This window comes from Dermacentor silvarum, chromosome 8, assembly GCF_013339745.2.
Source record: "Dermacentor silvarum isolate Dsil-2018 chromosome 8, BIME_Dsil_1.4, whole genome shotgun sequence".
Lineage (NCBI taxonomy): Eukaryota > Metazoa > Arthropoda > Arachnida > Ixodida > Ixodidae > Dermacentor > Dermacentor silvarum.
The window spans coordinates 8,319,605-8,336,161 of NC_051161.1; the positions used below are offsets into that span (position 1 = coordinate 8,319,605).

General features: G+C 46.4%; 1 protein-coding gene across 1 annotated transcript in view; it reads right to left on the minus strand.

Moving 5' to 3' along the window:
- LOC119460586 (structural maintenance of chromosomes flexible hinge domain-containing protein 1) overlaps window positions 1-16,557 on the minus strand; it is a 229,955-nt gene that overhangs the window by 204,915 nt on the left and 8,483 nt on the right. Inside the window, exons 5-7 of the mRNA XM_037721595.2 lie at window positions 15,757-15,839; window positions 10,652-10,794; window positions 2,075-2,192 (exon numbers count right to left, since the gene is read on the minus strand). Of these exons, the coding sequence (XP_037577523.1) occupies window positions 2,075-2,192; window positions 10,652-10,794; window positions 15,757-15,839 (344 nt within the window). The remainder of the gene's footprint in view (window positions 1-2,074; window positions 2,193-10,651; window positions 10,795-15,756; window positions 15,840-16,557) is intronic.

The window sequence follows — 16,557 nt, forward strand, 5'->3', positions numbered from 1 at the left end:
TAGGATAATCTTCGTAAGCACAGAGAGGTCAAAATATTAGAGTCCCCCTTTAACCTTCACACATGGATGACAGAACTCAACCAGGACGTGCAAGCTTTTACGCAAACATTCGACGACGCCCCTGAAACTCCCATTGCAGATAGTAGGTCAGCGAACCTACTCCAAGCACAAAACAGTATTCTCACGCGCTGGAAAACCCAGAAACAGAATCGAAAACTTAAGCTCAAACTGGCACAGCTTCAAAAACAAATAGAAGAGCACAGCGCCGCCCTTAGTAAATCTAATTGGCACCAAATATGTGACGGACTACGAGATAATCTTTCTAACTCCAGGGCCCGGAATCTTCTTCGACATATGATAGACCCCACTCAAACTAAAAAGCAAACCCGACTTACACGCAAAAGGCTTACCCATCAAAATCTTTGTAATCAGCAAGCACTCTTAAGCGAACTTCAATCGACTTATACCACTGTGGGCAAAGCTGTATCATATCCCGACTACATAGGCCCCGATCAACCCTCCCTCGACACCCCTATTATGGAGGTTGAAGTCAGAACAGCCCTTATTAAGCTCCGAAACTCAACTCCTGGAGATGACCAAATCAGCAATGTCATGCTCAGAAACCTAGATGACCGTTCTGTTTGCCTTCTCACCGAGTACTTCAATGAATGATGGAAAAAGGGAGAGCTACCTGCTGAATGGAAGCATGGAAAAATAATTTTCATCCCCAAACCCAATAAGCCCATTAATGCCCAAAATCTCCGTCCCATCTCTCTGACTTCGTGCCTGGGCAAACTTTGAGTATGTCATCCTCACCCGTCTCACGCAACACATGGAATCCCATGGACTATATCCCCATAGCATGCTAGGATTTCGACCTCATCTCTCGGCACAGGACGCCCTGCTACAGATTTCACATGCCATCCTCAATGATATGTTACACCACACCAGAGCAATCCTCGCAGTAGACCTCACTAAAGCATTTGACAAGGTTAAGCACAGTGCCATCCTGCAGAGCATCCAAGAGCTGCAGTTAGGACCTAAGACCTATAACTATATTCGGGCCTTCCTAAACGGGCGCACCGCCTCCCTGCATATACATAATATACAGACGCCCTCACTCACCCTTGGAAACATTGGCACCCCGCAAGGAGCGGCGTTATCCCCATTCCTGTTCAATATTACCCTCATTCCCCTGGCAAAAGCTCTCAGCCGCATCCCACACTTGGGACACACACTTTATGCGGATGATATCACGGTTTGGACCACATACGGCTCGGATGGCGACATAGAATCAACACTTCAAGAAGCAGCCACAGCTATAGCTACCCACGCGTCCAACACTGACCCCGACTTTACTGTCAAATTTTTTAAAGGGACACTAAACAGCAAAATGATTTCTTCTGTATCAGTAGCTTACCCTTCCACAATACCCAAAACACCACTCTTACCCAGAGAAGCCGCTTGGTAAGCCAGAAAGAAACGAAAAACAGAGGCGAGTGGCAACGCCACCTTGAAGTTCCCACACCAGCTCACCGTGATGTCATCGATTTTGACAGCGTCTCCTAGGTCTCCGTTAATTCTTTCATGGTAATGATTGACTACATTGTGTTCTAAATGAGCCCAAGATTGAATATGGCAAGTTTCGTGATTTGTTATTGAGCCAACGTGGCCCAAATACGAATAATTACTTTAGAAGTCGTGACGTCACACTGAATTGAAGTGCTGACGTTGGGCTTTCTGCGCGAAATTAAAAAAAATTAGCTTTGAGCTTCATTTTCTCTTCTAATAATTGACCTATTGCAGCGTGATTAACGACAGCAGAGTTTTCGAACAATACTTTATCAGTCTATGTTGATTTATTGTTTTGCTTTACTGCCCCTTTAAGCTATTGGTGCGGGTTATACACACAAGAATACGGTAAGTCCTCATTACGAGTAAGTGTCAGGGCAATGAAGAAAAGGAGCTTACCACCTCATCCTAATCTCGCATTGAGTGGCAACACTGACATTGTGGTAGGCTGTGGTAGCTTGCACAGTGTTGAACAGTACCAGATGAGACAATATAGACTTACTCTGGTTGAGTTTCCGATGAAGAAAATAGCTTGCTTGCCACCAGCACCAAAGTAGGAGATCTCGCTGTTGAGAAACCGAGGCTTGTGCTGAGTCCCATCTTTAGAGCTACCGTCTTCTCTGAAACAAAAAAGAATGGTGCAAAAATAAATGTTTGCAAGAATTAGACAGTGGCAACACAGCGCGTCAGAAATCTAACTCTTTATTGGGCAAACGTGTGCCCACAAGAACAAGTTACTCAATCGTCGAAATCTGATCTGCAGGTCAGACGCCTCAGCTATTTACAGTACTTGCACGATTCTAACGCGCACCTTCTTCGAATAAGTGCATTTGTTTCAAATTTGCCTGCGCGTCACAATCGTAACTAATTCTACTCAAAATCAAAAACGAAACCGATTATTACAAAAAAAAAAAAGCTCAATGCAAGGTAGCTATACTTGCGGACTTTTTGTGGCAATAAAGGGAAAGGTACAGGTGCGTGGCTGCTGCACATGTGTTACCATGCCAAGTAGTCCAGCAGCGTTTGACAGTGCGGCAGCGATTGACAGTGCCTTTGGTTGCTCAGAACAGACACTGAATCGACGTTGCTTCCACATGCGACACTATCATGTTTGCCCAGACGCGGAAGGGAAAAGTCACAAAATAATGAAGCTTTTACACTCAGTGGTGTGTTCTGTATTAAAAAAATTTAACTGTTGCCAATAAGCTGTTTTATGTTTTCTCTTCCCTAACCTAAAACAACACACTCTTTTCAGAAGTGCTCTCACTTGTGCGCTCTTTGCCTATTCAGCTTTCCCTTCATTGCCACAGAAAGTTGTCTGTGAGTATAGCCACACAGCCATCGAACAAACGTCTTTTTTTTCTCTTTTGGCTTAGTTGGCAAGCAATTGCCATTTTCCAGTTTTCTGCATGAGGGGCATTTCTAATGCATTAGATCGGATTGAAGATGACTTTCTGTGGTCGGCAGAAAGCGAAAAGGAAGTCGACTCAGGTTACATTACATGATGTGCGCAGTAGAATCAGCACCAAGTTATTTTACTTGGATATTTGGCCGGTAATATAACTGCGCGTTACAATAGGGGGGGGGGGGCAGTGGAATCGTGCAAATACGGTATGTATGACTTGTCAAAATTCCGGCGGCGTATCTTCCAGAAAGTACAATCTGATTGCACAAGGTTCAGCAACAACATAGAAAAAAATTAATCCAGCGATAACATTCGAGAAATTTTCGATACAGAAAGGCGCATCTTACGCTGAGCGATAACACTGTAACAGAGATTGGCCGAAAAAACTTTCACTGAAAACACTAACAATTTACACGCGGGTCAGCACAATAGAACCTCATTCACATGTATTAGGAAAAAAAAAAAAACAAGAAAAAATGTACTAACCTGGAAATAATGCGGCCTGAAAGTCCCTAAAACATTTGGCAAGGTCAAGTGTAATCAACATCTACCTAAGTAATGTGAAGTGTTGTGCAAATCGTTGCAGCACAAACACACACTGGGCCGAGACATGCGTTGTTTCTATGTTGTCGTTTGCACTCCTAGAATTCAGCCTGAGTCAGCAGCTTCTTCAGGCTGGATATCTTTTCGCAGAAAGTTCTGATATGGCCACTATACGAGAATTGTTGCGGCACAAGACGCCGACGAACGTTAAGCTGGTGGGGCATTAACGGCATAGATGCGCTTTGTTGTTAAGACAGCAATAAGAACCTAAGCAAAATGGAGCTGGTAGAAATTGGGGAATACAGTGTCGGCAGAACAATACATGACGCTCACTTCGAGACTTCACTTTTTAGATAAATTTTTCACGCTGATTTCAAATCTATCATTTTTTGATAGCTACTCTGGTTCAGAAAGTTTTTGTGTCTGCAATAAATTTCATGAGTACTTCTTACAGGGCTCTTTGGCAATTTCTCCTTGTTAAAGGCAAAAAGTGCATGACCTTAATGCCAAAGACTTGCTCTAGGCCAGGGGTTCTCAAGCACGCTCGTTCCAGGGAACCCTGCTAAGCTCCATAAAGTGCCAAGGAACCTCCCCCCCCCCACCTTGGAATTAACCGAATTAAAATGCCCAAATTAACCGAATATCTAATTATTGAGGGTATGAAGAAAACAATAAACAAGTGCTTACTACATCAACATGCTTTTATTTACTGAATGAATTGGCAAATCTTGTTTCTGTTTTGCACAAGAGCAGTGCGGAAGCTCATATCGTGATTGAATAGCGCTCGCAGCGCGGCCGCGGCACGCGTCATCCGAGACACGCTTTTCACTACCGCGCGCACATCCCGATTATTTTTTTGCCACTGAGCTGGTCGCCAACAAGTTGTCCATCTATCGCGATGTAGCCGGTGCTCTTCATCTTCGACAGCTTTGCACTGAGTCAAAACGAAACTACTGCTTGACGCAACCGCTGCAGACAAAACCGCGGTTGCAATCGGCGCGATCATGGATGACAACCTTGAGGTTCTGAATTGGCAGGCGGCCGACGCATGCACCAAGTCAACACGAAACTACGATTTGCTGCAACAAGTGCGGACGAAACCGCGGTCGCTGTCGACGCAATCATGGATGGCGACTACGCAGTTGTGAAGCCATGCAGCGGACGTGCCCACCGAGTCAAAATGAAACTACTGTTTACCGCAACCGATGCGGACGAAACTGTGGCGGTTATCAATGTGCTGTTATCAGAGCAAGGCGTGTTACGCGCGGCCATAAATGCAAGAATAAAGGTTTTAAGGGCACAATTACGCCCGATGCGTTCCGGCATTGCGGTCAGTCACGCATCGCGCACGATTGCCGCTAAGGACCACGGCGATGTGGACTGCGCCGCTTCGTTTTTGGGTAGACGCTGGCGCCATTTTTGCTCTTTGGCGTCGCGCATTTTCGGTGCTCTGCGCATTTTTTTTTAATCATCCGATGTACACGTCAGTGCGCACGATATCGGCACCTACCCTATCTAAGAATGGGAGAAATGCGCATGGTGGTAAGTTACGGCTTCCGAGATTCATGAGTGCAAAAGCTTAGCGCGCTGCCCGTTTTCGGAGGTTGGGTGGCTACAAGCTGCTGGCGGATTTATTGCGCAGATTGCGCGTTGCTGCTATGCACTGTGGTGTGCTTTTTGACACTCGGGCATGGGTAATGGAGGTTCTTTGGATCAATCGCACCTCGTGCTCACCGCCTTAGACATTTGGCGAGCGCGGAACCAGGGAAATTTTATCAGTGGTGGGTTCCATGCCCACTTTGAGAACCCATGCTCTAGGGGGTGATGCTATTTTTATTTGTTTGAAAGCATTCTAAAGGTAAGAAAGCAGTCCAATATTGACTGTGAATATATTTTTCTTATTTTCACTCATTATTTTCACTATTTTGCCCGTACGGACACTTTGAAATACAGTTTATTTCCCTGTGTAATTGAATACTCGAATTCTTTGCCTGGTCCTACTCGTTCTCTTCCTTGAAACTTATTCTTAGCAGCCATTGAGTAGTTTTGGTTTATATGGGTTTGGATTGTTCGTACTGCCTTTATTATTTATTATTTGCCATTGTCACTCCTGCAATAGACCTCTCCCTGTTCGCAAACAGCGTGACGTCACTTCGGGGGCCCCTCCCCTCTGTCGCGCCTCCGAAGCGGGCGCTGGTTGGCAAAAAAATGGTCGTGCGACGTCTTCTCTTTGCAGAAGAGCGCTGCTTGTATATCCCCTGCCGCGGTCGTAAGTCCGGCATATTGCGACTTTTTGAAGTGACAGCCCTTACGAACTGAGCTTAGGAAGTATAATCGGCCGCGTTTTACCGGTACAACGTAGCGTTGTTGCCAAGTGCATGGTTCCCGTAAATCAGCGTGTGGTGATTTCGTAAAAAGCGCCTCTTCTGTAGATCAACATCCATAAAAATGCATTACTCCTCAAAAACAAACATTTTATCACAAATCGTGCACATTTTCACGGTGGCAAAGTGATACTTCGCTAAATGACTGACCTTCGAACACAAATTTGCATTGCAATGTTGTGAATCCACTGATTTGCGCCCCATTTACAATGTACCAAACGATATACAATATGAAGTTGTCTACAACTACACAGCGGCTCAGTGGAGCCGTACGAAGTAGCAGCGCCTAAATGCAGATGAGGGAGAAATGCAGAAAAGGCTTATTAGGAGCATGGTAAGATACCCTAGGTGGACAAAATTAATCCAGAGCCTTTCGTTACACTGTCTCCCATAAGCCGCTGTGTAGCTTAAGGATGCTAAACACCATAAGTTAATTTTAATTATTAGTCTCGGTCATGTGAACGTACAAAGAAAGATCTTGCAAAGTACATAATCTGTTGCGCGCTAACTTCGCTGTGTCTGCTGCACACTTTGCTGCTCTCAACTTTAGAAGACCCAAGTTTTGCATGTTTATGCGCATCATCACAGCATAAAGTCCGTACCATGAAGGTGAATGCACCAAAAACAAAAAAAAAAGGAAAGTTCAGTTTTATTTAAGACCGGTGAGATCTGCGTTATCACAATAATTTCAGTGGCTTGCCTTTAGGGCAGTCTCCGTGGTTAAATGTATACACGCAGCTTCGGCAGCGGTCAAAACATCATAGAAGTTCATCTGTAGACATACCTCTCACTCGATATTTTTTTTTTCTGCACGAAGTGCGAATGGCCCCGAAATACATACGCTCACTAATCATCGCGTCTCATTCAATCTCACCTGTTCAATAATTACGGTTCCTGAAGTTCTATCGGAGCCTGATCACAACGACAGGTTTTATTACACGCAACACACGTCCACAGTCTCGCAAGCGAGATGTATTGCTTATCGCGTAGTACACCACGCGCGCGCACGCACACACACACATAATGTGGTCCGTTTCCCTACGCTAAGATGAGCCGATATCGTCACTGTTCTCGCCGCATACTTTACCGCAACAAATGTGGCACACTCTCCATGGAAAAGCCGATATTCTTCATTGCACAGTTCATCGCAGACCACCAAGTTGTTCATGTTCGCAAGTAAAAAAGGCCAGCGTCGCCACATTTTCATCATGCAGTTTACCACAAGCCGATGTTCTCATACACACATTAATGCTAATCTGGCTGGCAAGATAATTGTGGAGGTTCACGTAAAATAAAAAATAAATAAATAAAAACGCGCGTCCACGTGGCGCCCACCTACACCAACTAAAGCGTAACTGCACCACGCAGAAAGCCGGCGGCGGCTGTTTTTTGCCAACCAGAGTCATCGCACGTGCGCCCGTGACGTCACACTGTGACGTCGCCGGTGCGGTGTGACATACCCCAGGAGAGGTCTATAGCCCGTGCAATATGTACAAATAAAATAAAAATAAAAATTCTTACTTTTGATTGCAATTTATCAAATGATGCTAGAGTAACAGAAATAGCATCATTCCCTAGATCATTTCAATATGAATACAGTGCAGACCACTTATGACGTAACCGCTTTTAGCACGGGACCGGTTATAGCGTGGATATTTTTTACCACCGATATATCTCCCATAGAATTCAATGTATAGGCGGACCGTTTATTGCATAGGCGCACAATGCAGAATACCGGTTATAGCGCGGTTCTTTTAAGCGCGCGACCACGAAATCGGCGCATGAAGCACAGCGTTTTCTAGGAGGCGTTGAGCACGGCCCGCACGGCCGCACGATTGCCGGGCGCACAAACGCGGAGGAGTGGGAGCGCTGGCGCGCGCGTGGAGACCAGCGGCGAAAAGCGAAACAAAAGGTCGCAGTTTCCCCTGAAAGGCAAAGCAAATATACTAGTAGAGTATACGGAGTAAGGATAGTAGTGTTATCGCCTGCATAAACTGGGCCACATCCGCTTACTAACTGAATGAACATAACAAGCATGGTGTCAGCGCACACAAGCAAACATAAATAGGTCGCACTCGACGACCGCAGACAAGCACTGTAAAAACGCAAGTGTCAGCAAACGCGGCAGGAGCAGCGACCGAAGGTTCGTGCGGTCTATTGCTTCAACGGAAACTGAGCGGCGAAAGCACAGCGCACACAAAGGTCAGAGCCGTGTGGAGATCACTTTCAAGATACGGTGCACGCGACAGCCCTCAGATATGGTGGCTAAACCTTAACTGTGCAAACATCTAGGAAGGAAAAAAACTCCATGCGCGCAAACTACGCAGTGGCTTGCAGAGAAAGCCCCGCCACCTCCCTCCCGCGCTGCCTTCGCGCTTTCCTCCTTTCGTGTGGGAGATTGAGTCGCCAGTTTCCCTTGCGCCCGGTCGCAAGATACGCATTAAGTGCCGCAGCCAAACATCGCCTCCCTTCCCACCCTCCCGGCCTTCCGCACGACGAGTCGTCGCGTTTGCTATTCGCCGTACGATCGCTCTCCGTGAAAGCACGCGTCCCTAGTGTGCTTTCACTCGCACATACAGCATACGGCATACAGCAGCATACAGCATTTGTTTTTTCAGGAGTGGGACTGTGGGCGCATGCATGGAGACCAGCGGCAAAAAGCGAAACAAAAAAGGAAGAGAAGGGCATTTGGAGAATGGAGGGTGCGTGTTTTCATCAATATAGCAGCATCTAGAGTGAACAAGATAGCAGCGTCCAAGCAGGGTGTGCGGAGTGCGTCTTTTTTTTTTTTTTTTTCAGGAGTGGGAGCATGGGCGTGCACGTAGAGACCAGTCTCCAGACGAAAGTAACAGCATTCTTCCACTGATGCCGCACTTGTTAGGGGAACTTTGTTTCTGTGCTGTGTTGCGATTGTGTAGCATGTGTGTGAGTGAAATATGTAATAAATTGTGTTTGAAAGGTGGGTTGCCCATTTGGCATAAGCAAAAGCCGAAAAAAGCATGCTTTGGTTATAACGCGGTACTGCTCATAGCGCAGATTTTTACAACTCCCGCGACTTTTCTTATAAGCAGTCTACACTGTACACCAAACTTCTCATTGTCACTCGACAACATCATAGAAAAAATCCCCGTAAGACCCCGCGGGAAATTGTTCAATTTTGCCTGTCACAGGTCGTTTCACGGCTCCCGTGGCATTTTGAAAGGCAATTTTTTTTCTATTTACCGATCGAGATCAGGGTTAATAATTTGACGGCAGGTGCTTGAAGGCCCAAACATTCCTAAAATGCATTTTTCTAAAATTCAATTTTTCAGACGTCTTTAAGCATTCTCGAAGCCGCGTTCCCCCCCCCCCCCCCTTAAAAGCGTGCAGTACGCTTTTAACGGCCCAACACCCCTTGTGCTGTATAACAGATACATGAATATGCTTACCGCGATAAGGTTGGCGGTGATATCTGTGAATGCGATGTGTGATGGCCCACTAGAAGATTTTCTGGTATCAAAATAAGAAAATTGAGCGCATGCCGGCATGTTTACTTGACACAGGCAGGCTTGGAAAGCTGCTGTGGAGGGCGCCTACTGCCATGAATCGCATGTGCCTTTTGTTCACATGTGACCAAGCAGCTGGAAAACGTATCCTATGATTGCAGTTTGGCGATGCAGAACATTAGTGCCAAACATTGTGTTTTGCAGAAAAGTACAAACCGGTAAAAAAATGCATAGCTGTACTGGGTCATTTTTTGTGTTCTCGATCACAAACATTGGCACCAGGGCCAGTATTTTGTAGCGATGCCTTTCCGGTAGTAATAATGCCTATTCGCGCTTATCGCTCTTTGTCAATGGTCAGAGCAACAGGCCTCTTGCGTTATTAACGGGATCAGCCGGCCGTGAGTGGTGGATGATAAGGCTAGTATAGAATACGTCATAAGGCATTGCTACAAAATCGCAGCCCAGGAAATCGTACAAAAGGGGATCGTATCAACGAGGTTCTACTGTATTATACAGTCAGCAGTTAAGCTGTGTTCTTTGTTGTGGCGATGCGAGACTCTCACGCATTCCCTGATGTTGTTTTCCCCGCATAGCTGCCGTCTCCTGTAATCCGGCTTTGCTGCGTGGCTTTACGGCGGTGAAGGGCGGTGTGGTTCCAGTGTATTACAAGAGATTGCGCGAGAGTTGCGCTGCTAATGCCACCTAATGGCGGGCTTACTTGGGCGCTAAAGGAAGAAAGCGCTTCCTATTCGAAGTGGCCGGTGGGCGATGCGGATATTCCGCGCGTGCGCCGATCCACGCTCCGCGAGACCATCTCGCGAGGCTAAGAGCAGGACACCGGAATGGACAAACATAGATCGTTCGAACCCGCCACCGTTCGCGTGACCATATACGTGAACGACTAGGTGATTGGTATCTAGCATGCGGACGAACTTATTCACTCGCTATCCAGTCGCGGCGAGTCGAACTTCCTCGATTTGTCGCGCACCCATGTGAATGTTCTATGCATAGTAATTCAGCTAGCGTGCATTAGTGTATGAAAGGTGCAATAAATGCCCTTTTCACTGTTTGCACTACTGTGTTGTCGTTCCTTTGTCCCAAGAGCATGTGTGAGACCCAACAATGTACTGCATGTGTATCTGGTGCACAAGGACAAAAGCGCTCAATGGCAATGTTGGAAAGGCCTAAAATGCTCAAGAGGGGCAAATTCAAGTGAGCAGCAGTAAAAGTGTCGTTGAGAGAGAGAAGGTAATTCCACTCACGAGAGCTGCAGTGCCTTGTCCTTGCGAATGAATTTGGACAGCCGGTAGATGGCCCAGTTGTTAAGCTGCCAGGAGGTCATGCCGCAACCGTTGTCCAACACAAGGATGGTGCTCTTCTCCTGCTGCGAGCTGTCATCCAGGTACTGCAGGCAGTAGAAGCAGTAGCACACCATCACACATCCAGGAACAGCCACAAGGAGAGAAACTATCATTTCAACATAAAATTTGTTTTAAAAAATTAAATTATGGAGTTTTGCGTCCAAAACCACGATCTGATTATGAGGCACGCCGTTGTGGAGGACTCCAGAATAATTTCGACCATCTGGGGTTCTTTAACGTGCATCTAAATCTAAGTACACGGGTATTTTCGCATATCACCGTCATCGAAATGCGGCCGCCGTGACTGGGATTCGATCCCGCGACCGCTTGCTCAGCAGCCCAACACCATAGCCACTGAGCAACCACGATGGGTCATAAAATTTGCTGAAAATGTATACATGACTGCCACTTAGATAGATAGGACAAGACCAAGACCCATATATGCTATTCTGAAAGCATTACTTTGAGCGTTTATTACTGGCAGATGTGACTATGTTATAACTAGCGTCGCCACCCATCTTTATTTGTACATGCTACCTGGCAAATAAGCCTCGCTCTCAAAGTCACAGCGCCTCATCTATGTTCACAAAATTGTGATCGAGCAATCTAGCTCAATACCATTTATCTTTTATGCAATAGCTTATGTGAAATATGCTTATCTATCTATCAGCGATTTTGTCACATCATGGCATTGCCAAGCACACTGGTTATACCCGTGTCACACGGGCGTCTGGAAGGCCTTCTAACAGATAGTCAGTTGACTCAAAGGTCAAGTTAGAGCTGCTACATGGGCGGTTTCGAAGGCCGCCGAGTCAATAGTCTATCGAGTCAACGGAGCACCCGACAACTCTATCTAAATCTCGATGGCCTTTGAGCAACGGAAGCGGAAACAGCGCGAACATGCCCTCTCGTTCACAGTGTACTCGTACTCACGGTTAGAAAGAACACATCAAACCAAAATGCTCTAAAATACTATATATGAGTGTTATTAATTATCCAATCAAGTATTTTTGCCACTTGATATGTGCGAACTGCACATACTCTCGACAACAGCGACGTGCTTGTGTTCGTGCACTCTCCCTCTACTCCATGTGCTGCCGGCTGCCGTCATATCACCGCCATTTCACCGTATAAACAAATATAAAATAAATTATAGTGCTTTTAAGTGGTTTTAATGTTGTTTAACTTTTGGTGACACGAAAACGAAAATAAAGATCCGGAACGCCACACAATTTTGCGAGAAACTCCTGAACCACTCAACGGCATTTCAAAAGTGCCGTGTAGCAGCGCGATAACTCCTTTGAGTCGATAGAGTTGTGGCATTTCGAAGGCCGTCGACTCGAAGACCTTCCAAATGTGCCCGTGTGACACAGGTATTACACAGGTTGCAGGAGTGCTTGATATCGATGAACATCTCTCACTAGAGCAAGGTGTCCCAGCAAACACACATCTCGCACACCTTCGGCTAGACTCATCATCAAGCCATGCACAAAGTTTTACTGCAAGCATAACATGTAAACAAAACATAATGCTCTGTCATCCCCCACATCTTCATCACATTTAGCAGGTAGGTTCATCTTTAAACATGACCAACACATTTTAGATGCCATTAGTATTTAGGTGCTTGTAAATATAAGCAGGGATGGGACTGCCTAAAGTCATTTTGGAGCAATTTTTGGAGCAAGTAAAATTGCATTTTGGAGCAGTTTGGAGCAAACAAAATTGCATTTTGGAGCCACTTGGAGCAGAGTAATGTTTTCGTTGGAGCAGTCTGGAGCAGGCCAATCTGAAGTTTGGTGGAATAATAGAATATGGCAGCGCACTTCGAAACCACGATGAAACAGAGAATAAACCAACACAAAGCGCGTCGTAGAAGCACGCTTTTTAGCTATAGCGCACTAGAATATGGAAGAATGGGCCAAGCTGCGGCACCACACGTTTTCCTGTAAAGCCGAAAACATTGGTGGAACTACATTCTAACTATACATTTCCACGCTGACGCTTTTGATGATAGCGGAAAATGTTCTCAAATTATGCGGTCCAATTGGCGCGCTAACATAATTTCTGGGTCATATGTCACCGCAGACCCAGAGAACAGCAATCAAGCCTGGGCTGGTATAACGTAAAATTATTCCAATCTGTCTTTATTGCGATAGCAAGTATATGGACACTCCAGGTGCAATTCAGCTGTCGTCGCCGTGATGCTCCGTATAAGTCCAGGGGCGATAACATAGTCTCCACACGCCATACGTTGTATGTTCGAGTGAAAGCGTGCGAGCGCGAGCCAAAGATGGCGGCTCAATCTCAAGCGCGCAAGGGAGGAAAGGGGGGAGGAAGCGCGTCATCTTCGGTCGCGCGCAAGGCACTGTGGAGGGAGGGGGGGGGGGGGGCGTTCTCCGGCAGCTTCTGCGTATGGTGCGGGGCCTACCTTGAAAGCAATCTGTGATGGGGACAGAGTGCGAGTGGTCATAGTTTCGTGCGTGCTGTGTTTTCGCCGCTTAGTTCGCGTTGAAGCTTGTGGGAAGCACACGCGCCGATCTTCTCTCGCGTACTGTCGTCGTCGCGCACGTGCTCACGCCTCGAGAGCCGGCGCAGACACGAGAGAGAGGTTGTTTGCCCTCTCCCGATTCTCACCCGCCTCTCGCGACATGTGTACCCTCGCAGGAGGAGGGGAGAGATCCGACGGGCGAAGAGGACAGTCTCCTCGCAAAAGGTAAAAAGAGATAAAAGAGCGCCACTGGAGGAGACCGCTCTCTCTGGGCGTCACTACTTCTAACCTGCCGGAACAAATTTTACCTGCTGTAACCCGTGAGTGAGCTCGCTTGCGTGACTATCACACGCAACGAGGAAAGCCTATTTATTACTTATTATACAGAGTGGACTTCCCTCTGCAAGTCTGCCTTATTGCCCGCAGCAATAAACGTTGTTGAGTTGACTCACTCGTTGCCTTATTCGCCCGAACCCTACGTAGCTGCGATTGCACGCGCTACGGGTTGGGGAATACCCCCACACCCTAGAATTTTTGCCAGTAGCATGAAATTATAACGAAAACTTGGAGGACATAAAGGGCCCCTAAACCACCCAGAGGTCGAAATTTCGTTGTGGTGTGAGTCTACAACACGTAGCCACAACAATTTTTCGAAATGGTGCCGTAATAGTGGTGTCACGGCTGTGAAGTCGATTGACGGGGTATACAAGCCGGTTGGTCATTCCGTACTCGAGCGAACACAGCGAAAGAGTCAGAGTCGGGAGTAAACAAAAAAACAAGATATTTATCGGTTGATAAATATACACAAATTAATAAAATAAAAAAAGACAAGACAAACTAACACACTTGAACTTAATATAGCACAATGATGATTACAAATAAATATGACGAGCAATTAACAGTGGATATAAAAGAAATGAAACAGGGCGCACCATCAAATATACAAGAATACACTTAACAGCAGTTCACTAAAATAAAGTTCAAAAGAAAACCAACGATGTCATACGCGTGGCCAGGCAGCCACAGCAAGTCAATAAACCGTGAAGTCGGCGCGCAGAGCTTTCCCGAAGAATGCTGGCGGGCCGATCTTGTTGAGATGGTTGCGATTGCTGGGCTGGGTTTACAGGAAGTCTAGATTTGACGTCTTCTCTCAAGCAGGTTGAGCTAACTTGAGGCGAACTACCGTGAGCTTCGTTGCAGACGTTGGTTTGTCGTCTCATACGTCAACTAGTTCCTCGGAGTTCCGACGTGGCTAGGCGGCCCAGGCGATGCTGGACGGCCCTAGCCCCTCGACTGCTTCTCACCCGATTACAGGCTCAGCTTCTAGACTGATTAGCAGCGCCTAAAACCTGCACTTAAATAGCCTCTCCTTTGCCTAGTTCCCTATGTTGGGTAACTGCAGGTATGCAGAGTTCACCTGATTATTTCATGACTCCTCCCAAAAGTCTTGGACGCGCCCCTTTTAATCAGGGGCGAGAGAACGGTTGATTCCCCCCCCCCCCCCCCGCTGTCCAAGGTCGGCTGCCATCCTGCCGACAAGTGGGGGTTAGAGGGCTGCCCACATTGGCCAAGTTTTTGGCAGGATTTGGGCCCTTACTGATGTACGGGACATGTGCTGGGGAGACCACACTGAGGCATCGAAGAGTGCGTATATATCGCTTTTGCTAGCCACGGCTTTGTCTGCCACTGGCCAGCGGTTACTTTGGCTTGGCGGAGTCCCGGCCTCAGCCCACATGCTTCCTTTTTCAGCGTCTTTTATGTCCTGAGACAATGCCTTCCGATTGTGCCCCTGTCTTTTCTTCTATGATGTTGCCCCCTCCATTTCCTCTGCTTTGAGGCGTATGATGGCAGGTGCTGGCCAAAGGATAGGCAGCTGCTTTACAACGCTTAATGTTTTTTCTTTCGAAAGCACCGTTCATGGCCACCAGCGACCATTTGGCCATTTTGTATAACATTCAGATTCCAATTCAGTTGTACGTTTAACCATTGTATTGCATCCTAATCGCAGTTAATCTATTCCCAGAGAACTTTGCCTAGGGTCTCCCTTGCTGCGTGGGTGGGCTCACCTTCTCCTAGCTTGAAGTGGCTGAGCAGATGCATGCAGCTGTGCGTCGGTACACGGCACAGAGCAAACATTGATGCGGCACCCTGTATACAGGCTCGGCATGCTCAGAAATGCAGTGATAAATCAGCGCGAGATCACAGCAAGCACGTCATGTAGACAGCTTGAGGAAGGAAAGCTGTCTGCTGTGCGAGACCACAGTTGTCATCACACAATATACACAAAAATGTGCAACAGTCCAAATGTTTGGAAGCCATAATTATGCAATACAGATATGCAAATTTAGCAGAATTTTCCCATTCCTCTCAACCGCTCAGTACAAGAAAAATGCATTAGCATAAAATGGAAGCCAAGAGGGCTGCTCTGCCAAAAGCACAAGCACAAATGTTGAGCCCTGTCCACACAGCAAGCTACAGTTCATAGCCGAAGACAAAAATGATAGAGCATAGTACTCACCAATTTCAGCTCAATTTTGCGGCTGCCAACATTGTTCTTGGTGGCTGCCAAGGAATTGTCAATCAGCTCTGCAAATGCATATGCTAGAAAAAGAATCATGCCAAAAGCCATCAGTATAAGTGCAAGGTGGGCTTTTATTGGTCGATGTTTTATCTGTGAGGGGAAATAAAAAAGCCCATAACAAAACAACAGATAACGTATCGAACAAGCATATTCCTTACAACTAAATTCTTTTATTGGAATCAAAAGATACAGTGAACTTCAGTTATTTTGACTCCAGTTCGATCCTGACCGAAAGTCCCGACCGGTGCCCACGCATTCTTATAGGCCCAATCTTTCATTATTTCGACCCTTAAAGTGGCCTTCACCGGATAACTTGAGCTTAACCAGTCAGCATGCATGTGCCTGACTCTATAGTGACCCCAATGCGACCCCTTTCGTGGCAGTGCCTGTCTCAGCGGAGCTCAAGGGACAATGAATGCACTGAACACACATAAAAAAAATTAAAGGTCTCCCGTTGAAAACGATTATTTTCGGCATGCCCCTACGGATTTTCAAGCAATAACCGTACCTCACAATATTTGATTATGGTATATTTACCAAATTTTAATGCGAACCTTCTTCTTTTCCATAAAAATTCGGACAGAAATTGCCTGCACAATGCTATCGAACAAAAACTCAAAACCGCCATCGCGGCGATCATATGCTTTACAGCATAACACGGATGTATTGTGGCGAAACTGACTTTAAAAACAGGCCCCCAATGTGCAAAACATAACATTCCCTTGCTTATTTCTCTTG